Source organism: Hippoglossus hippoglossus, chromosome 5, assembly GCF_009819705.1.
Source record: "Hippoglossus hippoglossus isolate fHipHip1 chromosome 5, fHipHip1.pri, whole genome shotgun sequence".
Taxonomy (NCBI): domain Eukaryota; kingdom Metazoa; phylum Chordata; class Actinopteri; order Pleuronectiformes; family Pleuronectidae; genus Hippoglossus; species Hippoglossus hippoglossus.
In genome coordinates, this window is record NC_047155.1 from 4691564 (window position 1) to 4715570 (window position 24007).

General features: G+C 42.6%; 3 protein-coding genes across 3 annotated transcripts; all 3 read left to right on the forward strand.

Moving 5' to 3' along the window:
- The first annotated feature begins 3052 nt into the window (after positions 1–3052).
- Positions 3053–5514, forward strand: pth4 (parathyroid hormone 4). Its single transcript, XM_034584600.1, has 3 exons — positions 3053–3104; positions 3898–3986; positions 4446–5514. Exons 2-3 carry the CDS (start codon positions 3901–3903, stop codon positions 4717–4719), a joined length of 360 nt encoding a protein of 119 aa, XP_034440491.1. The 5' UTR covers positions 3053–3104; positions 3898–3900; the 3' UTR covers positions 4720–5514.
- A 1489-nt stretch (positions 5515–7003) lies between these two features.
- cept1b (choline/ethanolamine phosphotransferase 1b) lies at positions 7004–14792 on the forward strand. Its single transcript, XM_034584593.1, has 10 exons — positions 7004–7303; positions 8785–9088; positions 9314–9488; positions 9905–10052; positions 10135–10276; positions 11515–11599; positions 11911–12042; positions 12332–12490; positions 13110–13235; positions 13388–14792. Exons 2-10 carry the CDS (start codon positions 8898–8900, stop codon positions 13508–13510), a joined length of 1281 nt encoding a protein of 426 aa, XP_034440484.1. The 5' UTR covers positions 7004–7303; positions 8785–8897; the 3' UTR covers positions 13511–14792.
- Positions 14793–19370: 4578 nt separating this feature from the next.
- LOC117761213 (NLR family CARD domain-containing protein 3-like) lies at positions 19371–23575 on the forward strand (the record flags this gene model as incomplete). Its single annotated transcript, XM_034584912.1, is given in 6 exon segments — positions 19371–19543; positions 19644–19763; positions 21354–21555; positions 22580–23155; positions 23157–23295; positions 23298–23575. Coding segments are annotated over 6 exon segments (1446 nt in total), but the record flags the coding sequence as incomplete, so codon positions are not given.
- Positions 23576–24007: the final 432 nt, after the last annotated feature.

The following is a 24007-nucleotide window of genomic DNA, read 5'->3' on the forward strand; positions in this document are numbered from 1 at the left end:
ATTCAAGGTCTGGACTGAATGTGATATGAATATGATGCCTGAACATAACATCCCCTCAGGGTCGTCTTCATGCATCTGGCACAGGAAAGAGTTTATTCTGAAACATTATATTCGATAGATCTGAATATTCATTTAGATCTGCAGCAAACTGTGTTGATTCTTTCATCAAGATCTGATGAAAAGATCTGAGAAATCGATGAAAATGTAGAAAAAACATCCAATTCCTCAAGGTTAAAGAAAGTGAAAAACAATTCCAGAGATCCGCCACCTGATCCAGAACTGCACCAGAATGTGATGGGTTCTTCTCAGACACATATCGAATCCTTCCACCAAGTTCCGTGATAATCCATCTGCTAGTTTTTGTGTAATTCTGCTTACAAACAATAAAACAAGCAAAGAGACGGTAGTGAAAACGTAACAAATCCTCAGTGGAGGTAACAAGGAGACGTCAGATCTGAAGACTAGAAAAAATATATGATCTTTTCTCTCGTATTTGAAGAAAGAAGAGGATGTTTAAAGAAAATTACAATCTCTTTCATCATAAGTCAAAAATCTGGATTTTACCCACCAGTGATAAAAAGATAAAAACTAAAAGTGAAGACACATGAAAAGCTTTCGTCTGATCTCGAAGCTGCTTTCATTAAATCTCCCTGGTGCTTTTTTCCTCTTTTCTCTCCAGCGCATGACGACAGATTCCCTCAGAAATACAATAAAACCTCTAATTATGTTGCAAATATTGCATCAAATGTCTGAGACAACTTGTTACGTATCTTTTGGAAATAACCATACACATCTGTCATCTACTGTAAATGTTCGTTATTTGTCTCGGTGTGATGCTGCGTTTCTCTGACAGTTTATCAGCCTCAGTGTTTTCAGGCTCCCTCTGACTCTGCAGCTCCTGCTATGATGAAACAACACTTCCTCTTCCTCCTCTTCTTCCTCTTCCTCCTCCTCCTCCTCCTCCTCCTCCTCCTCCTCTTCCTCAGTGCTCAGTGCTCAGTGCAACACTGTCACCGTGTGGACACAGGCTGCTCTACACCTGCTGCACGACAAAAGCTGCAGTAGATCTGTGCAATAATCATTTCATACACATGCAACAATGTCACACTGTAAATATTCTCTTTACACTGTATATATTTCTTTTTATAGTTCCTTGTGTTTAAATTGTATTGGTTAGTTATTTATAACCTTTACTAGGTTTGTATTTCACTATAAAGGTTGAAGTTGGAGGTGTGCGTGCGTGTGTGTGTGTGTGTGTGTGTGTGTGTGTGTGTGTGTGTGCGTGCGTGTGTGTGCGTGTGCGCGCGCGCGTGTGTGTGTGTGTGTGTGTAACTCACTCTGCTATTACGATTAACTCTTGAGGAGCTGATCTGCTAAAGGTCAAAGTGAAGGTCAACGACACTGTGCTCTGAAAAACGCAGTTTCCAAAAATGTCTCAAGGATAATAGAGAGGTTGGTTGAATTGAAAATGACTCATCATCACATGACCCTACTTGTTCTTTCTCCTTTTAATGATAAGTCGTGATTAGAGTTATATGATGTCATGTGATAAATGAAGAAGTCAGAAAATCATCTGTCAACATTCTGTACATGAAAGACAATGAAATGGGGAAAACTCCCCTAACGTGACATCTTTGAATAAACTGCAGATGAGTTATACTTTATACACAAACCGACAACCTCCTGCTGCCTCCCTCATATGTGAAGGAAACAAGCAAAAATCTCAGCACACAATTTTTCTGGACATTTTCCAGTGATTAATGTCTAAAAACGCTTTCAGTGTCGATGATCATTTCCTTGTTGAAGGATTCCAAATGTCCACCTGCAGTTTGATAAGCACAGACCCTGAACTGTCCGATTGGCCCTTGTGCTTCCTGCTGTACAGAAAGGTTTTCTCCATCTGATTGAGTCGCATCACAATCAACCAATCAATCAAATCAAATCTTATTTGTTCAGCCCACATTCACATCTGCCTCCAGGACTGAAACTGGGAGATGGTTCCACAGCAGAGGAGCGTGAAGGCTCCGGCACCTTCTAGACTTCTGGAGACTTTAAGGACGACAGGGAAGGCCTGAATTCTGGGAGCAAAGTGATATGAGCTCTTCAAGGTGCCATATCTCTATATATCTACATATACAGTATATCTCTCTCTATATATACATATGAGCTTCCTCTTCTTCCTTTCTTCTCTCTCCATGAGAAGAATATCTTCACACCCATATCAGTTTATCCTTAATGGACTCAATCACTTCATCCTCCGCCCACCAGCCTCTGACGTGTCCTACATTTCTCACTGATAGAAACTCGTCCAGGAAGGTGTTGTCAAGACAACTGCGTGTCTCCCGGTGACTGTGGCGGCACCGCGGCAACCGCAGACTCCCGTTTGTTTGGGTTGATTAGTGTCGAGGGGGGGGTTGGTGGTTGTGATGTCAAGAAGCTGGAGGAGAGCTCCAGGCAACAGGCATCTTAACAACAGGCAAAAGTTTAAACTTCTCCAACACTGACTCATCCCTGAGTCTGTGTCCTCAACATCAGTAAAACCATTCAGCTCCATTTCTCTAAACTCCTCTTTGTCCAAAACGCTCGGATCTTCCCGAGAGGAAACGCTGGTGGATTAGAGCCGAAAACGGAGAAATGATAATCCCTCAATTGAATTTCCTTCCTGAGTTTTAAAAGCACCTGATTATGTAAAGAGTCTCTGTGAGAGCGTGAACCTCCTCCGCTGTCACACGGAGACGCACCGGGCTGTTGGGGCTTTTGTACCAAACACAAATAACCTGAGAAACATTTGATATTTCCTCTGCACAGACACAAAACTCACATGTCAGAGAGATGACGACACAGACGTCTGTTTCGTTAGCAACTCAAAGGCCCCACTTTGAATCTGTTGTGACTCGTATAAGCCCCTGTGTGTGTGTGTGTGTGTGTGTGTGTGTGTGTGTGTGTGTGTGTGTGTGTGTGTGTGTGTGTGTGTGTGTGTGTGTGTGTGTGTGTGTGTGTGTGTCAGGTGGCTTTATAAAAGGTCCTGAGGTCGAACCTGAAGTCAGTTCAGACTCGTGAGTCGTGATCATTAGAGGAGCTGTTGTCACCGACACACAGACGACGTGAGTACCTTCAATATTCGTCATTTATCAAAGCTGAACGTTGAATGTTTTAATAACATTTTTAGTTTGCTCTTTATTTTATATATTTGTTATTTTATTTAACATGTTTTCTCCTGTTGAAAGTAAATTCTGTGAATGTGCTGCTTTATGTTCAAACGGCAGTGAGGTTGGACTTATTTTGACATTTTAATTATTTATAAAATGTCGTTTTGGTTGGATTAATATTATTTTTTTTTAAATATAAAAATTAAGGAGAAGAAGAAAAGATTCCACGGTTAAACGTGATCAAACATCTTAAAGGTTTTTTCACGATGTTCATGTTGATGTTTAAACATTAACTTTTTTTTACAGATTCAGCTAAAAGTGAAATATGGGAATTCTTTATTTCAACAAATTTTCTTTCTTTAATTTTCTTATTTAACACTAATGCAACATGTTTATTTCTATTTCAAGTTACTTCTGTTTGGTTTATTTAAAATGTCTAAGAGCTGAGGCACAAAGCTTAAAGATGAATCTGATGAAATGTTTATATTCAAAGTTATATTTATTTTCCTGACGACAACATTTACTCTTTCCATATGAATTCACGACAAATTTCACTGAACAAAAGCAAAGAAAACCTTGGTCACAGCCTCGAGATGAATGAACTGACATAAGACGTCTCTACATTTGAAGGGTCACAGGTTAAAATGGTTGCCAGCTCGTTGTGTGACATGGTCAATGGACGACGCTGCTTGTTCTTTCTCCTTTTAATGACGAGTCGTGATGTGGGTTTCTTGCTGTTTTGCTGCAGAAGATGCAGATGTCCCACAGATCTGTGCAGTGGCTCGTGGTCACGCTGCTCGTCGTCTTTACAGCAGCTCAGTGTGACCAGAGCGAGAGGTAAATCACAGCTCCACACGGTCAAAGTGCAGATGAATCATAGACAGATTAATAGAGAGATTAGACGGGAGAATAGACATGGAATAAAAAAGAAGCTGTGAATGATTTGACGCAAATTGAGCTCAATATTCACAGTTTGGAGTCACGAGCACTGAAAAAGGAAGAATTTAAAAGGAAACATCAAAGCAGGAAAATATTTGATGTTCATAAGATGAAGAACTCAACTGGAAATAATCTTTTGGAGACACAGAGATCCAGAATCATCTTTGATATTTTTCTGATTATTTTTTCACATTGACAGTTTTCAAATTGAAATATTTCAGTGTCATAAATTCTGTGTTTTAATCTTATTCTTGTATTTTTTGCTTCCACGTGTTTCACATATTGATCATTGGATGTTGATTGAGTTGTGGACTGAACTGATCCTGACTGATTGATCTCTCCCCCGTCTCCTTGCAGCCGCCGAGCTGTGAGCGAACACCAGCTGTTGCACGACCGTGGCCGAAACATCCAGAGTCTGAAGAGGCTCATCTGGCTGTCGAGCGCCATCGAGGGGCTCCACACCGCCCAGACCCGCTCCTCCGCCCTCGGCCCAGCAAAGGTCCTGAACCTGGACCTGAACCCGGCGTTGGTCCCTGATGCTCCGGGCCCCCAACCCGCCCGGGTGCAGAGCCTCCTGAGAGACTTCTTTAACAACCCCTACCTGACTCAGCTGTCCGACACAGAGGCCTAACGCCGCTCTGTCCACAGACACATGAGAAATATGTATTGTCTCCATCATTTGAACAATGAAACACATAAAGCACAACAATTAGTCTTTAGTGCCAAGACACACATTTGGCTGCAGATGTGTCCACATGTTGCAAGAACTTAAAGTTTTAGTTGAGAGAGTGTTTGAGTTAAAGCTGAATGAAAGTCGTCTGTTGATGGGCAGTCACACAAATGTCTCAATGTTCAGTCTCGTCATATTTACATCAAGGACTTGGCGCCACAACCAAAAAATAAGACGTCCTTAAGGAGACGTCCTCAGAAGCAAACACGACAGGAACAACATTTAAAGTCTACACGTTTAAGAATGTGTGAACTTACCCAGACTTATATCCGTTTGCTTTATCTCTTAATTATTCTCAACCAAAGACAAAGTCAAACATGTTTTTCCTGTTTGCAGATCAACCTCCTGCAGCAGCAAACTTTGTTCAACTTTGACCTGCAAAAATTCAACAAACGCACTGCTGCTGTTTGTCGTCACACTTTCAGATGATAACTGAAACTGAAATACTTGTTACAGCTGTTTCCTTTGTTTCCAGAAACTAAAAAGAGATAAAGTATAAAGAGCCCTGAACCACTAGTGTTGTCTCCTCTTCTTAGAATTGAACACATACTGTACACGGTGCCATCTGAACCTCCAGACTGAATGAAACTGATGCTTGATTCTCTGTGAGGAGACGTGTGGCTGTACGACAAAGATTTGAGTGGCTGTCATTTTATCTCGTGAACATTTCTATTAAACTCTGTGGCTGCACGGATGTGGTCTGTGTTTGTGCATCAAATCTCTGCTTGAATTCTGCAACTTGTTTGTTCACTAACCGAGCGTCTGCTAACGTGACGTTGACTTTACACAACAGAGCTTTCGAGTTTCAGATTTCTCCTTCAGGTGAAAAGACTGAAGCGTCGTGAATGAGACAAGAAATGCTCTCCACTGAGCTACATTAGATTCTTTGTCGATATTTATTTTGTGTATATTCTTTTATTATATATTTAGTTTATATTTTTTTTCTCTGAGACAATTAATTATTAAAACACTCGTGAACAATATTTCATCGCAGGAGTAAATCTGCATCAATCGTTAATGCCATTACCATAAGGCTGAACTTTATTGTCTTTAATAAATACTTGATTGTCTAGTCTATAAAATGACAGAATATATATTTGAATGGGCCCCTGATCACCGTGGGATCTCTTTTAATGAGGTTTCTCTGTAATTTTAAGGTCTCAAACTTAAAGGGATAGTTCACTGAAAAATGAAAATTCACTCATTATCTACTCCCCACTGGGCCGATGGAACACTTTAGGAGTCTCATGGGTAAACAGCGTTGCAGCCAAATCCAATACAATTGAACTAAATGGTGACCGATTCTTCAGACTTATAAAAACAACAGAAAAAAAAGCCCCGACATTCAAATTAGACTCAAAACGACGTTATTTACAACGTGTTTTTAGCCTTAATGTCTCCTGTGATCCTCCTCCTAGATCACAAGTTCTCGTGAGACCAGGAACATGTAAAGTGTAAAGTGTAAAGCGTCATGATTTGGCGCTATACGAATAAAATTAAACTGAATTGAATATACAATATATATATATTATTTTTCCCTGACTTCCACATTAATACATTTAGATATATTATCTTGTGTGAGCACCAGAAAATTAAATGTCAGATATCAGGAAACAAGCAAATGGTTTAAAGTCTATTCTATAAAGTCTATTTCTACTCTATATATTTTTTTAAAGGTCTCAATCTGGCCTGACCCTGTTTGCCCTCTGCTCGGTCTGCCTGCCTGAAACACTGCACTCAGGGCAAAGACAACCGTAGTCTCGCGATACTTCCTCAGCGGCTAACGTGAACTAGCTCCCCGTGTCAGCCGAAGCTTCATGGCGCTTCACTTGCTCTACTGCGCCATCAAGTGGACAATACATGTAAAAACAGGCAGAGTGATTATAATGACACCATGGCGTTTGGTGTGTGAAGCTTCGAATTGAATAAATGAATGTTTGTGACGCCAATACATAAATTATGAACTTATTAATATGGTGTTTGTCTTTATGATACAATGGGGGGGGGTCAAAGGGTAAAGTGGAAACAAATTGGGCAGAGGGTTGTGATGTGCACGTGCTCGTGTTACTAGGGACAACATGTAACACGTGAAATAGGGACAACTTTTTATTCATTATTATTTAAAAATAGCAACTTTTCCACAGTGCTGGACAATCTGAGGGGGGAGGGTCCATTGCGTTTCGCTGCCCCTTTTATTTCGAATCGCACGCCAAACCCGCGAACCACTTCCTGACTCAGTCACGTGGTACGGCCGGCTCGCGAGGCTTCGGACGTCAACCACATACGTCATCAACACAAGCCTCGGTACGCGCTTCACAAGGATCTCCCTGGATTACTCGACACATCACGAGCCTTCGGTGTCTTTTTTTAAATTCGTACCGGGGAAACCAGACACCGAGCACCGGCAGAGAGGCGCTGCCCGTCGGCTCCCAGCGCCGCCACCGCCCCTCGGACTGTCCGCGGCTCTCGTCCTCTCGGCGGTCAGGTCAGTCGATGCTACACCCGTCGGCTAGCTTGTCGGGCTACTTCAGGCTAACGCGCAGGGAGGCGTCGAGTTGGGTTTAAATTCAACTGCGACCGCGACGCGTCCGTTGATTTCGGTGTGAGGACGTGAGGAACAAACCGGCACAAGAAGCTAACGCGGCTAGCGGTTAGCGTCAGTAGCGTCAGTGGTACTGAGGAGATGGCTACCAGCAGCTAAGCTAGTTAGCAAAACCGCAGCTCGGTTGACAGCAGATTCTGACACTGACAGTGTTCAGCGATGGTTTGTTCACAGGGTGTCGTGTGAACGTGTGTTTGCTGTGACGTGTTCGATTGTGTAGCCGGCCAGTAACTGACCCTCGTCTGCAGATGAAGCTGTGGAACACGTCAGACATGTGTGTTACTGTCATGTTCAGTAGTCACACACACACGCACACGCACACACACACACTCGTCATGTGTCCGCACCGACAACAACACATGTGACAACAACACGTGTGACAGTTCAGAGCCTGAGAGAAACCGAGCTGTGACACAAACTCTGCTGTGACATGTGGTCAAACGCCTGCAGCTACTGAGAAGAAGCTTTGAATTCAAACACGGGATTTACTTTGTATAGAAGTTGATAAATAACGGAAACATTTAATTGCAAAAGTCCTCAGTGTTTCCATCGCCTGTTCCGTGTGATGTCAGTTGTATTTGCTGTTGTTTCATTGCTGTCGGTCAGTTTCAGTTTCACTCCGCAACATCCGACCTTTTTTTAAAGGTTCAGTGTTTGGAATTTAGTGACATCTAGTGGTGAAGTGTCATGTTGCAGCTGAACACCCCTCACCTCACCCTCCCCTTACAGACATGACAGAGAACCTGTGGTAGCTTCAGTTGTCGTAAAAATGAAACTCAAAATGTGTTTAGTTTGTCCGGTCTGGGCTACTGTAAAAAAAGATGGCGGCTTCTGTAGCGTGGTCCTGCTATGGGTCAGGGAAACTAAATCTTAGTGCGGATCCAGATCAGGGGGGAAATCCACAATTTTACTTTTCTTTCTTTATCATTGTCAGATGGAGAGTTTTTCAACATTTTCGTTAGAGAATAATTCACGGATCTTGCTGGAAGAAAAATCCGGCATATTGAGGCTACTGATATTTATGAGTTGGTACGAACTGGTTCAACTTGATGGCATGTTCTCTACTGAGTGACATTCTAGTGTTTGTGATGTCGTTCTACCTCTCGCTGTTATTTTTTAAGATAAAATTTCATATTTAAATGTATTTCTATTATATATCTTATAACTTACTGTCAGTCTAAGGTTTAGACTTGATAGTCTCTGCTCAACCTCAGCATGAACAAAGTACTGAAGTTCTCTTCCAGCAGAATAACTTGTGTTTGGTGCAGGTGTGGTTCTCCTGCACCATAGCGATGCTTAAAAATGCTACACGGATGTGTGAAACATGTATCGTGTAGTATTGTGATGGGTGTTTTTGTTCCTAGGTATCATCCAGCCTCATCCAGCCCCACTGTGGATCTTTAGCCCCATCCGTCAGGACAGTGGCAGAGCCGGAGCCTGAGCCATCAGGGACCAGACCAGCAGGCAGCAGGGCTCCATGAGCACCACGGGGCAGCAGCAAGGGGGGGGCCTGCGTTCTCGCCGAAGCCTTGGCCGGGAAAAGGACCCTGGGCAGGGCGTTGGCATGGAGGCGGCCTGCTGGCTTGCCCCTGGAGTGCTGCGCAGGCTGATTGAGCTGCCCTCGCCCCCCCTGTCCCGACACCAGCTCAAGAGACTGGAGGAGCACAGGTAAAACTGTGTAGTCCTGTCGTTTAGTATAGTGATACGTTTGGAACTAATGATAGACGGACCAGGCCAACGTGGGCTGAATATTTGTTAAGTACATGGATCTTCTGTTTGATGTGTTTTGACAGTAGTGATGACAGTATTACATCATCACCAGTAGTTATGGTCCTTTTTGGGTTGTGAGTTTGAGCGATCAAGACTTCGTCTGGCTGTTGTCCGTCCCTGCAGGTACAGCAGTGCAGGACGCTCCCTGCTGGAGCCTCTGATGCAGTGTTACTGGGAATGGCTGGTGGGACGAGTCCCGGCCTGGATTGCCCCAAACTTAATCACCATCATCGGCCTCGCCACCAATGTCTTCACCACCCTCGTGCTCGTCTACTACTGCCCAACTGCCACTGAGCAGGTGAGGGAACAACCCTACACTGCACAGTCTTCACTTTAAAATGTATATAACGAGCTAGTATTAAAGGCAAGTACCGTTTTCTATCAATTAATCCCTGTTGGTGGATTTCTATTTGTATTTAAACTCAGATAAATCTCAACCTCCTCTGGATGTTTCACAACGAAATGTCACCAGAAAAGATCATGTCAAGCTGCTGGAAGGATGTTAAATTCATTCATGAATGAAAATATTGTTGACTGATGAATGCATCTTGTGTCTGTTGTTGACAGAACTTAAAACTCATGTGTTTGAGTGCTGAGTTTCCATAGACTTTAAACACTGAAGTGAAACTGATCATTTGATTCAGATGTATGTGGGTGTGAGGCAGAGTGACCCCGGCTCCATATGAATGTGTGTGTGTGTGTGTGTTGTTTCAGGCTCCCCTCTGGGCGTACCTGCTGTGTGCCGTGGGTCTGTTTATCTACCAGTCATTAGACGCCATAGACGGGAAACAGGCCAGACGCACCAATAGCAGCTCTCCGCTGGGTGAGCTGTTTGACCACGGCTGCGACTCCCTCTCCACTGGTCAGTTGGTTTCCTGTTAAACTCTGCTGTGTCTCAGTAAACCTGGAGCTCTGCTAAAACTCTCTTGTTGTCGTCCCCACAGTGTTTGTGGTGCTGGGAACCAGTATAGCAGTGCAAATGGGCACCAACCCGGACTGGATGTTCTTCTGCTGCTTCGCTGGGATGTTTATGTTCTACTGTGCACACTGGCAAACATACGTGTCAGGAACGCTGCGGTTTGGCATGTGAGTCGCTTGATTTGTTTGTTGAAAAGTAAACAGGTCATCCTTGATTCCAAGTGTTTGTGCTAGATGTCATGAAGTTCCCTATGGGTGTTCCTGATATATCACGTTTACAAGAAACCTGAGGTCACTGTGACCTTGACCTTTGAACTTCAACCACCAAACTCTAACCAGTTAATTCCTCAGTCTCCGTGAACGTTGGTACGGAATCTGAAGAAATTCCCTCAAAGTGTTCTTGAGATAACGCGTTCACAAGATGGAGCGAAGCTGTCGCCGGCCCAGAGGCATAAACAGAGTGAAGATAGACTAAAAGCTTTACCTGAATACACACTGAACTATGGTACCAATACAATAGTGTATCATTGAAGACGTTAATCAACTTGTGTTATTCTAACGTAGGTCTGATTAGACTGTAGTGGTTCCATGTGGTGTAAATGTGGATGTATCTGTGTGTAGATTTGACATAACAGAGGTGCAGATCTGTCTAACAGGATTACAGATGCTCACAGCCTCTGTGGGTCCGTGCCTGTGGAACATGCTGGTAAACCTCTGCTGCTGCTGCTGCTGCTGCTGCTGCTGCTGCTGCATGGCTGCCGGCTGTCCGCTTCCACCATCACCTCTGACCTCCACTGAGGCACTTGGAGAATTTAAATTCAGTCTGTTTGTTTCTTTTCTTGACATTTATAAAATAGTCACGGAGACCAGCAGGAAACATTTAGGTTAGAACACTAATAGTCATATATATTTAATTTTTAACGCAATGAGCGACTTACTAGATGATTGTAAAATGTAAAATCTGACTTTAGATTTATCACATAGTTGGTACGCCCCCTATCATGACAGCAGGATTTGTGGCTTTTCTGTTTTTCACGTCATTGCAAAGTGTTTTTATTTATTTGTACGTGTTGGTGGAACATAACAAGTCTTTTGAAGTTGCCACCTTAGTTGCTGGGAAACTGTGACAGATTCGTAGAATATTTCTTGTTGCAACTTAAATACTTCGCCTATACTCCACCATTCCATTTGTGCTGTTTGGTTTTCTTAAAAAAGAGCCAGGGAAATATTACTGATGTCACCTCTTCAACCGCCAAGCTAAACCTGTGTTGTGCAGAAGAACACAGCAGCGTCCCATCAGCCCCAGTTGCAGCAGTGTGTTGTGGAAGAAGGCTGCAGGACGACCGTGTGCTGGTCGTTGTCACTAATCCTTTTTTATAAATGTTCTGCTCTCTCCTCTCACTCAGCATTGATGTGACTGAGGTGCAACTCTTCATAATAATCATGTATTTGCTGGCCGCCGTGGGAGGATCTGCTCTATGGCAGTCACTGGTAATTGTGATGGGTTTTTAATTCCTACAGATTAAAGAGTATGATGCTGCATTAAAGGAATAATTTATATGTTGGTAATTCTGATGTAATTGTGATACAGCTAGAATATTTTATTTAAATGTTTTACTTTAGTCGTTACCAGAAATACAAAGGATGTCTCTGAATGTCTCTAACATACTCATGATGCTTTCATTGTGGATGTGAAGCTGCTCAGTGTACTCACAGATTAAATCATTTAGCAGGAACGTTTACTATATGTATAAATGTTTTATCATTTCCTAATTTCTGTGTTTTAATGTCCTGTTTCCCAGATTCCAGTTCTAAATATCCAGATGAAAATGATTCCCGCCATCTGCACTTTTTTAGGAGCCATCTTCTCCTGCACCAATTACTTCAGAGTTATTTTTACAGGAGGTGTCGGCAAAAACGGATCCACAATAGCAGTAAGTCTGGGAAAGTCTTGTGTAAATCATGGTGACAGGATAAAAAATACATCATGTTGTTAAACACTAAAATATTCTGGATACGAGAAGTGCTACCTTGCACTTTTGGCCTCATATTAATACTAGTGTTAAAGGTTTATCGTTTATAAAACATTTGGACCAAACACAGTTTCTGATCAGATTAAGTAGATTGTTGTTGCATCAGTGTCAGTTTGTTCTGCCGATGACGTCAGAGCAGCTCCTCTGACTTTCTCTGTCTTTATTGTCTTTGTGTTGTCTCTGTCCTCAGGGAACCAGCGTCCTCTCTCCAGTCTTACACATTGGTTCCGTTATAATTTTGGCGGTGATGATATACAAGAAGTCGGCTGTCCAGCTCTTCGAGAAACATCCGTGTCTTTATATCCTGGCGTTTGGTTTTGTCTCGGCCAAAATCACCAATAAATTAGTTGTAAGTCAAACACATTTTTTAATGAGAGCGAGTTCAAACAAGAGGGTATGATGTGCAAATGGTGACGACAACATTCAGTTAAAATGGCAATTTTAATGAGGTATTTTAAATTAAGCTAAACAAAAAAACTTTCTGACTTAATGAAACAATTTAGACTTTAGTTTAGTCACTTGGACATTCATAGAAAATATGAGACCGTTGACAGTTGGTAAAGAAAGTGACACATCTGGAATGAGTTTCCTTTTGTTCTCCTATATTCATGTTTACTTTCAGTTTGTAGCTGGGACTCCACCCAACCTTTCCTCGCCACAGACCACATTTACAACAGCACGCTGATAACACCATCATGTTAAAATGCACAGAAGACTATAAACACAAAATGTTGAATAACATAAAGATCATTTAAAAGCCAAATCTACCGTTATGTACCAATAGTTTTCTATTAAAGACTGAAAACATCCTTATATATATTGGAAAGTTTTATGAAAGTGTGACAGAAGACGTTTGTGTAAAACTGGAGCTTGATGTCCCTTCAAACATCTTTAAGTACTTATTTCCACTCAGCAGAGAAAGTGAGCAGAGTTGTGTTTGCAGCTGACTGGGGTTTGTCTGTCCACAGGTAGCACATATGACAAAAAGTGAGATGCACCTTCACGACTTAGCCTTCCTGGGGCCAGGCCTGCTGTTCCTGGATCAGTATTTCAATAGTTTCATTGACGAGTACCTGGTGTTGTGGATTGCTTTGGTGAGTACACATGAAGCTGTGCATCAGAGTTGTCAGTAATGGTTACGTCCACTTAATAAAGGTCAAATAGTCAGTTAAGGTCGTGTTCAATCAGTTGTTGAGCAGAGCTTCTGATTCTCCACTGTTTGTTTCTCTCTCTCTCTCTCCTACAGTTCATTTCCTTCTTCGACTTGGTGCGTTACTGTGTCAGTGTTTGCAACCAGATTGCCTGCCATCTTCACATTTTCGTTTTCAAAATCAAGCCTTGCTCAGTGCTCAGCTCAGCTCCTCACTGAGGACACGCCGGCCATTAACTGACTCTGTCCCTTCCCCCGTTAGTCGACTCATCTTTCCTTCCCTCTGTTGTCCACGTAGAGATGCAGGGGACGATTTGTTGTGTACAGTAAGTGCTTCTGCCAACTGAATGTGTGGACAAATAATATATATTAAGATACTGGAGTATTACTGTCATTGTTTCTTTTTCTCTTTCCACCAGTGCAGAAGTGAATTTGTATGTTCTTCTGCCCCAGTAACGATAAATCTCCTTCTGACAAACTCATGGTTTCACAGAGCAAATACTTCAGGAGAGTGCAGGTGCTACTCATCGTGTCCGAGGAGAGAAACTTGTGTGTGTTGTAACTGTTCATGTGCAAGAAAATGTATAGGAAACGAATCAGACTCTCTCGCTTTTGATTATAATTTTTTGTAATATTTGCATAACTTTACCTTTTTGCTATTGTAAATACCAAACTGTTACGGTGTCTGTGCTTCTCTTTTAATTTAAAAAATCCTGCTTTGGAACATTTAGAAAACTTGCTCTCATGTATATGATTTTAAAGCAACTTCATCTCCTGCACATCACAGGAAGCATCACGACTGTTTCACACCAGCACAACGTGGTTTTTGGAGGAAACTTAATTTTATTTTTCTTTAACATATCAGAGCTTAACACGTTGGATTTAACTCAGACCAGGGAGGGATTTTGTGTTTATTTATTATTATAGGTCATATATTCTTAAATGCTTATTTTTGAAGTGAGTCATTTGTTTTAAGTCTTCCTCTCTGTTACTCGTGTTGTAAATATTTGAAGATTCACTGTGCACACATGTAAGAATGTCTTTAGTTGCCCACATTCTGAGCTTTGCAAATGTAAGTGAACCACTGAGGTCACAAGTTAATGTTTATGTTAATATTTTCTCACCTTTTTCAGTCATAAGATCAATACATGTTAAAGTTGCTGCTTTGAATCAGTGTTTCCTTCACTTTAGTTTCACTCTGCTGCTGCTGCTGTGTCACCGATCACTCCACTGCTCCTCTGCTCTCTGTCACTCCCTCATCTCAACCTGGTGTTTTTATGTTTTTATTCTTCACTCTTCTCAACAAATCCCATGAAAATTCCAAAGACTTCCAACTGAGTCTGACTTCCCACTGTCTGTGGCACTCGGCTCCAAGGTCACAGGTTCCCACTGAAGACACAAGTTTAGAAAAGCCTTGTGAATGTGTAGTGTAACTTTTATAAAGCTTCAGGAACAGGAGGTTTTTAGTTGTCGTCTTTTCATGGGATTTGCTGATGATGATAAAATACAAGATAATCTTTAAACTGAACGACCACTTTGCTGCAATGAGTTATTTATGTGAGTTTTTCACTCCTTCCCGTGTTGGCGACTGATTATTCTACTTAACTGAACCACTTTGTGTCAATCACATTCAACAAAAAAACTAAGTTTCCCCCACAAACCACAACTGCTGAGGCTGAACACTGAATGAGCAGGAGATGAGGTGACATGATGACATCACAGTTTTTAAGTTGGTGACTGAGGAGAATCGGATCAAACTTTGTTCCTGTTAATAAAAACCTGTTAATTTGACTTGTGGAGGTGTTTACTGCTGCTCCTGAACTGAACCTGCAGTGACGACCTGTGTCCACATGGGGAACCGTGACAGCTCAGATCACTTTTACATAATCGGCCTGTTTTATTACTCACTCCGCGCGACCTGCTCGCACAGTAACTAATAAACACTCATCACTAGTTATCAGTACCTGATCAGTAAATGAAGTAACTTAGTGTATGTTTGATTCGCTCCAGAGTTTATGAGGCTGCATTTAAACATCATGAAAATGATGTGACGCTCACAGTCAGGACTCAGTGTTAAAATGAGAGGAGCGACACGAGCACATGATCCGACACCATCGACTCATAACCAAACACATGACCGTACGTGTGTCCCCTAAATCAGAGAGAGTGACTTTATTTCATGATCTTTCCAATAATGGCATCAGCAAAAAAATAAATAAATAACACTTCAATCAGATAATATTTTACAAAAGAAAACTACATTTGTCACACACACGGAGTTTAAAAAAGTGAGCATAAAACCTGTCTGATCCCCCACTGAGACGTAAAAGCTTCCAGGTTACTGGTCAGGCTGTAGAAGGCGTGTTCTATTTTCACGTGAGTTGCTACCAAACCTTTAAAACACTTCACCACATCTGTCCAGCCTTCACCCAACATCTGGTTCTTCCTGCTCTTCCAGGTGGCCAGTTCAGCCATACCAAACAGGAAGTTAATCAGGACTAGTGTTTCTCTTTTCCCCCCGTGGTATTTAGGCCCATTAAAAAACCCTCACTCTTCTCCCAGTTGGTTCTGGCTGAAGAGGCTCTCCCATAACAAACAGACTTTCCTGAAGCTGCTGGACATCGTGCTGATCATGGATAAAAACATTAACGTCGTCAGCATATGCTGAGACGACCACAGGAGGGTTGTGAGCCCGCCCGGCAGAGAGAGACCCCTCAGCCTGCTCCTCAACCTGCACAGGCTCGATGGCTCGATGGCGATGCAGTAGAGTTGTCCTGAGATGGGGCAGCCCTGCCTGATGCCTCTCGTGACGGGCACAGGACAGCTCCTCCCTCCCCCCACCTTCACCACACAACTAGCCCCACTGTACAGCAGCTTGACCCAGGAAAGGAAACCCCCCTCAACACCAAAAGCCTGCAAGGTTGAAAATAAAAAATCATGATCTACGCGGTCAAAGGCTTTTTCCTGATCGATTGAAATAATACCCACATTTACATTATATAAGTTATGTAATGGTGTGTTTTTATATTCCAGCTAACTTTAAAAAACCTGCAGTGAGTATCACCTCAGGGGGATGTTCCATTTGCCGACAATGAGAGGAGGGGGGTATATGTATTTCTAGTACTTTCTTATTTTTATTTTATAGCCAATGATTAGGCTAAATCAGTCCTAACATCTTTGTGAGATTCTTTTCAGTACTTACAAAATGATTAATGTTTTATGTACCTTTTATTTTCATGTGAATATGTTGTATGTCAGTATTCTGGTCTGTGAACCCCCCTGTCGCGCTTTGGTACGTGCCGCTCAGGAACCTGTCACTCTGACTGCACCCGGAGCTGAAAGAGAGACAGGTATGTTTACGGACTGTTCCGCTTCTAAGTGTCATTCCAACGTTTAGTGCATGTTGCTGTGACTGCTTTCTGAAAGAGCAATAACAGACAGCTGTAGTGTGTAAAGCGCAAGTCTGTACTGTGAGGAGTGTTAAGAGTTATTTCAAAAGTTAGCGTTGCATTGTTTTCTGCTGTTTTCCTCTGAAGTGGCGCCGATTCGCGCCACAGCAACCCGCGGCATTATGGGAGATGTAGTTTTCTTGTGGGATTTGTATAGAACGAATGTGAAGTGCATTGTTACTTTCTAATGTTGTTTGTGAACCCACATTAAGTCATTGTGTTTACTCTGTGATGGGTTAGACATGTGAGGCAGGGCATATTTATGTTTATTTTGTCCTTTGGTTTACATTATTATTTCATGCATCCTTTACAGTAGTCTGAGAAGAGGATGTGAACTGATGCAGTCCCTGTCACATGTTGTATCATTACAGGTATGATTGTCAAAAAGTAATCACTATACGATCGTTTCAATTGACTGGTTTTGTCTACAATGTATACATGTTTTGTTATACGCTGTCTGCATTTGGAGCTGAAAGAGACAGTAGTCTGAGAAGAGGATGTGAACTGATGCAGTCCCTGTCACATGTTGTATCATTACAGTAAAAGAGATCCAAAGAGAGCTGTGGTGTGTCGCAGACTCGCTACAGTTACACACATCACACACATCTCTTATTAAAAACAGATTGTCCAGCATGGATCTGTCTGGCACACAGTAACATTGGTCTTGGTTGATCAGCTGTTCAATGTAGGTCTTCAGGCTGTTTGATAAAACTTTAGAGAGGATCTTGTAGTCTGTGCATAAAAGGGCCACTGGTCTCCAGTTCTGTAAAATGCTAAATACTCCCTTCTTAGGCAGCAGAGAGAGAGATTACTGCGCGCCTACAGAAAGGTGGAAGTGTCCGAGTAGAACTCTACTGCGTGTTTCCTCATTTTAGCTGGTTCTGTGGTCGCTTCTCAGTCTGGGAGCCGCAGAGACACCATCTGTTTTCCTCCGAGCCACCGACTTCTCTAAATTGAAGAAGGTGGTCGGAGCGTCCATGTCATGTATTTTAGTGAAGCAGGCTCTGCCCAAGGCTCCTTTGGCTTTTTGATGTAAAAAGGAGTTTAAATCCTGTCTCTTAGTTTTGAGGTGTTCTACATCCTGCCTGTTGTTTTGTGTGACTGTGCAACACAGCCGTGGTCAGTTCCTCTAAGGTGATGTCAGAGTCTTTGATGTAAAAAGACAGTTTCCAGGTTTCTGATCTCCTCCTCTAGTTTCTGAATCACTGTATTTATTTTAACGATCGTATTGGCTGTGTATTGCTGACAGAAAACCCTGTTTTGTGCCTTACCTACTTCCCACCACTGGGTAAGGGAGGACAACTTGGTTCTTGGTTTTCAAAAAGGCCCAGAACAGTTTAAAATACTCACAGAAAGTAAAACCATGCAATCATTTTACGTTAAAATGCCAAAAAGACTTTGGTTTACTGTGGAGGATGAAATAAACTCCATTAAAATTAGATGATGATCAGTAAATGCAACAGGGAGGATCTGACAGCTAAAAACCTGATTTGAGAGCATGACTTAATTTATGTTAAGATTGTGTTTCACTTTCCATCAAAGCCCTGCTCTTGTACTCAAACAGCCCCTGTTTGCACTTAAATTTGCTCCGCTTCTGCTCAAACTGTGTGCACGCGGATTTCCTGTGCTCAATTCTTCAGCCCTTTCCGCACTCGGGCTGCTTTCTGTGCGCTCGTGAATCGTCTGCTCTCAGCTTTCTCCTCTTGGATTTGTGTGTCAACCATAGACTGGCGTCAACCCTGTCAAAATTCCCCAACCAATAGAATGCTGCCTCGTTGCAAAGGCGTTCGCTTTAATTCAGAGCTTCCTGTGCGGGTGGTTCCATGGCTTTATATGGATTGCCACATGCCGCGATTTCTCCACGGAAAGCGAAAGTGAAAGTGTTCCGGGGGTTCGGCAGAGGGAGAAAACGCGCTGTTAAGTGTTTGAACAACATTAATATTATTTTACTGTGATCGGCTGAGTCCAAGTCCTGAGTCTCAGGTTAACGTGACCAAAGGGAAACAATGTAGGGGGGTTGACTTTGCTACAGTACTTGGTTTGGGAAAAAGTGATTTAGCATAGTTTTGGGAAATATTTGTTATGAAGAATATTCAATAACTTCACTGTAATACTGTATATTCTCACCAAAATCACGTCACAGGTCCAGGGTCTCCTGCTGGCTATGCTACAGTACTTAGTTTGGACAAATGGGGATTTGTATAATTTTTGGAAATATTTATTATGGAAAATATTCAATAACTTCACTGTAATACTGTATATTCTCACCAAAATCACGTCACAGGTCCAGGGAGTCCTGCTGGCTATGCTACAGTACTTAAGTTGGAAAAATGGGGATTTGTATAATTTTTGGAAATATTTATTATGGAAAATATTCAATAACTTCACTGTAATACTGTACTATTTTGATTTAAATAAATGGAGTTTTAATATGCTATGCATTTAGTCAAAGGGTATGTTAATATTTTCTAGGGCAGCCGGGCCTTCATCATCTGTGCGTACACATGGTCTGAGGAAGTTCTACATTTGTTCTCAGAGTACAAACAAATTTAGGTACGAACATATTGATGAATCCCAGATTCGTGCGTCACTGTTAGTAAATGAGGCCCAGTGTGTGTGTGTGTGTGTTTCAGCTCACAGTCAGTGTCAGTGTTTTTCCTCTCAGACTGAAGATGAGTGGTTATGAGGAGGAAGAGGAGGACAGAGCAGAGTCTCCAGGGTTCAGCTGTGTGTCTCTGAAGAGTGACCGGTCCATGGGACCTCCTCCAAACTTCAGTACTGAACCTGGACCCTCACACACAAAGTAAGAGACCTGCTACAAACATGTGAACCTCCAAACTGAATCCTCAGAGAATGAATGAGTGAATGATGTGTTCTGAATAAAAACATGTTTGTGTTTGCAGAGGTCAGGACCACAGACTGAGAGCAGAGTCTCCAGGGTCCAGCTGTGTGTCTCTGAAGAGTGACCGGTCCATGGGACCTCCTCCAAACTTCAGTAAGGAACCTGGACCCTCACACACAAAGTAAGAGACTGTTTCTACTGTGAACTGATTGAACTTTGAAGTTGGTAACTGATCTCTCAGAATCACTCAAAGAGCTCAGACCTCCACTAAGAACCATCAGGCTCCTTATGAAACTGTTAAGCCCTGAAAAGGGAAGATATCAATAAAGACGCTCAGACACGATGCTTCCGCTTGGGCTTCATTGAGAATCATATTATTTCCAGCAGTATTTGCTGTACAAAAATTTGTACATAAAGCTCTGAACAATTAACTGCATTTTCTCTCAATTTCAAGATCAACTTTCCAATATAGTTTTCTTTCACTTTTCTTTCACAGGCAAGTAAACGAGGAAGTATATTATAATTTCTCACTCTTTCTTAAACATGTCAAATCAGATGTAACAGCTAAATATTTATGAAACTGGTCTATTAATCAATAAACATAACCTTAAATGATCAAACTTAAATGTACAGGAAATAAACAAAAACATTGTGTAAAACATTAGTAACCACTTGTCTCTTCTAATTGTTATATTCCTTGCTCCTTATCATAGACAGTTACTTTAGTAATGAAAACACAAATGTATTAGTAATTCGTTACACACATAAACATAGTAAAACGTAACCATACACATTAGCAACCTCATTCTCTGTAAATGTGTCTTACTGAGCTAAACACGATCAAAATGCACACGATAGGTGTTGAGCCTATGATGGCCTCGTGCCGCTCCGTGCGAGCCACTGAGGGAACTGAGTTTAAGCTGCTTAACAGTATACCAATCATCAATCTAGAAATCATAACATAGCTTCCAAAACACTGAACATTCAGTGAACATGTTTAAAAAAACACCAACAAAACGACTTAACAAACATATTCCAAAAGTTTAAGAGCATAAATACTCACTTCGTACCTGAAAAGGGGAGATAGCAACAAAGAAGCTCAGACGCGATGCTTTCTCTCAGGCAGCTTCATTGAGAACAGCGCGTCGTGGCCGAGAGCTCCCCCTTCCGGACTCAGCAGGCATGACTAAACAATCACAAGCGTCATCTTTCAAAAAAGACTCAATCAGTAGAGTGTAGATTAACTTCTCTGTCGGGAGGGTATCTTTATACCTTTAAATAGTTTTTAACCTTGTTACCTCTTTTTAAACATTTTAACCTTTTACACAGGAGTTCAACAGTTTAACCTCTTTCACAGGACTTTTTACAAGTTATTACCTTTTTCTTCTGTATGACCCTATGACTCTTTTTATTTGCTATTGAACTTATATCAATGATCAGCTTCCTTATTAAATCAATCTATCACAAAACCACTTTGAAATTCACTAGATACTCATTTTTTATTGGTTCTGCACCAAATTTCAAACATTCATAACATCAGTCCTCTGACATGTCTGTGGAAGTAGAAAGAAAACCTCCCTCTCCCTGATCTGGTTCACAGACCACATCCTTCCACCAAGTTTACTGGTTATCTGTAGTTTTTTATAATCCCACTAACGAAGAAACGAACCAACCAACACATAAACATACTGGGTGAAAACAAAACCTCCTTGACAGAAGTAATGACAACCTGTGACTGTGACATGTGAGTTACCAGGAAATGTCTTCACAGAGAGAGGAAGAGGAGTCATGTTTCTGAGGAGGAGCAGTCGTCCTGCTGTGCTTCGTGTCAGGACGTCCTGAAGGATCCAGTCTCCACCAGCTGTGGACACTGGTTCTGCAGACAGTGCATCACCTCATACTGGGACCAGTCTGGTTCTTCAGGAGACTCCTCCTGTCCCCAATGTGGACAAACATCCAGAACAGGAGCTGGAGTTCAGACAGCCGGTCAGAGCAGCACTGTACATGTGTCTGCTGATGTCTTCACTTCTGACATCAGCACATGTGTTTTATTTTGTTCCTTCATACAGCATCAACATTTAACATCGTTATAAAAACCACAGAGTTAAAAAGCTTTTATTTTCTGTAGTTTTTCTGTATCTGATGAAAAACAATCAGCAGATTATCAGATTCTCTGTCTCTGACATTGTTTCTTGTCTTTCAGCAGATCGTGGTCTGCAGGAGTTTTAGATGAACATAAGCTCAGTCTGAGGAGGAGATGTGAACATGTGGCTGAAGGAACTGATGAAACAGGAAGTAGAACCCTCCTCAACAGGATCTACACTGAGCTCTACATCACAGAGGGACAGAGTGAAGAGGTTAATACTCAACATGAGGTGAGGCAAGCTTGAGACGGCTTCCAAGAGGAAGAGCCTCCACGACACTCCCATCAAGTGCCACGAGATCTTTAAAGCCTTAACTGACCAGCAGAGCAGCATCAGAGTCGTCCTGACCAATGGCGTCGCTGGCGTTGGAAAAACCTTCTCGGTGCAGAAGTTCACTCTGGACTGGGCAGAGGGTTTAGAAAACCAAGATGTGGGTCTGCTGACTGTGCTTTCGTTCAGGGAGCTGAACCTGGTGAAAGACCAGCAGCACAGTCTTCTCACGCTGCTCCGTGTTTTCCATCCAACGTTAGAGAAGCTCACGGCAGAGACGCTCGCTGTCTGTAAACCTTTGTTCATCTTGGACGGCCTGGATGAAAGCAGACTTTCTCTGGACTTCAACGACAAGAAGGTTGTGTCAGTCACACAGAGGTCATCATTCAATGTGCTGCTGACAAGCCTCATCCAGGGGAATCTGCTTCCCTCGGCTCTCGTCTGGATAACCTCCCGACCTGCGGCGGCCAATCAGATCCCTCCTACATGTGTTGACAGGGTCACAGAAGTACGAGGCTTCACTGACGCCCAGAAGGAGGAGTACTTCAGGAGGAGATTCAGTGATGAAGAGCTGTGCAGCAGAATCATCTCACACATCAAGACGTCCAGGAGCCTCCACATCATGTGTCAAATCCCAGTCTTCTGCTGGATCAGTGCTACAGTTCTGGAGCACATGTTGACCACAGAGCAGAGAGGAGACCTGCCCAAGACCCTGACTGACCTGTACTCACACTTCCTGCTGGTTCAGACAAAGAGGAAGAACAACAAGTACGGTGAGGGACATGAGACGACTCCACAGCAGCTGACGGAGGCTGACAGGGACGTTCTCCTGAAGCTGGGGAGGCTGGCGTTTAAACATCTGGAGGAAGGAAACATCATGTTCTACCAAGAAGACCTGGAGCGGTGTGGTCTTAATGTCACAGAGGCCTCGGTGTACTCAGGAGTTTGTACTGAGATCTTCAGAAGAGAGTGTGTGATCTTCCAGAAATCAGTCTACTGCTTTGTTCATCTGAGCGTTCAGGAGTTTCTGGCTGCAGTCTACATGTTCCACTGTTACACCAAGAGGAACACAGAAGAACTCAACAACTTCTTGGGAACATATAGGAACACATGGAGTAAAGTCTCCCTTGATGACCTCCTGAAGAGAACCATGGAGAAATTCCCTCACCAGTACAAATGGTCATCTGGACCTGTTTGTCCGCTTCCTTCACGGCCTCAGTCTGGAGTTCAACCATAGAGTCTTAGGAGGCCTGCTGGGTCGGACAGAGAACAATCCAAAGATCATCCAGAGGTCATCAACAACCTGAAGGAGATGGAGAGTGATGACATTTCTCCTGACAGAAGCATCAACATCTTCCACTGTCTGACTGAGATGAACGACCACTCAGTTCATCAGCAGATGCAACAGTTCCTGACGTCAGAGAACAAACCAATGAAGAAACTCTCTGAGATCCACTGCTCAGCTCTGGCCTACATGCTGCAGATGTCAGAGGAGGTTCTGGATGAGTTGGACCTGAAGAAGTTCAACACATCAGACCAGGGTCGACTGAGACTGATCCCAGCTGTGAGGAACTGCAGGAAGGCCTGTGTGAGTCCAGACATGATCAATAACATGTTCAATCAGTGTAGATGAGTCGTTCTTCAAATACACTCAGTGTTAAATGATTCTCATTGTTTTGGGCAGCATGGTGTTGCAGTGGTCACACTGTTAGTGCAGCCTTTCTGTGAGGAGGATGTTCTCCTTGTGTCTGCAGGGTTTTCTCTGGGTTCTCCAGCTTCCTCCTCAAACCCAAAAACATGTAGATCGGAGTTAGGTTGATTGAAGACTGAAATTCAGTTTCAGCTGAGATTGGCTCCAGCTCCCTGTGACTGCTAAAGGATAAGTGGCTACTGGCTAGCTGGCTAGTGTGTGTGTGTGTGTGTGTGTGAGTGTGTGTGTGCGTGCGTGGCGTGCGTTTGTTTCTGAGCGAACAGCTAGCATAGTGTGAGAGAAAGGAGAAGTGTTTTGGAT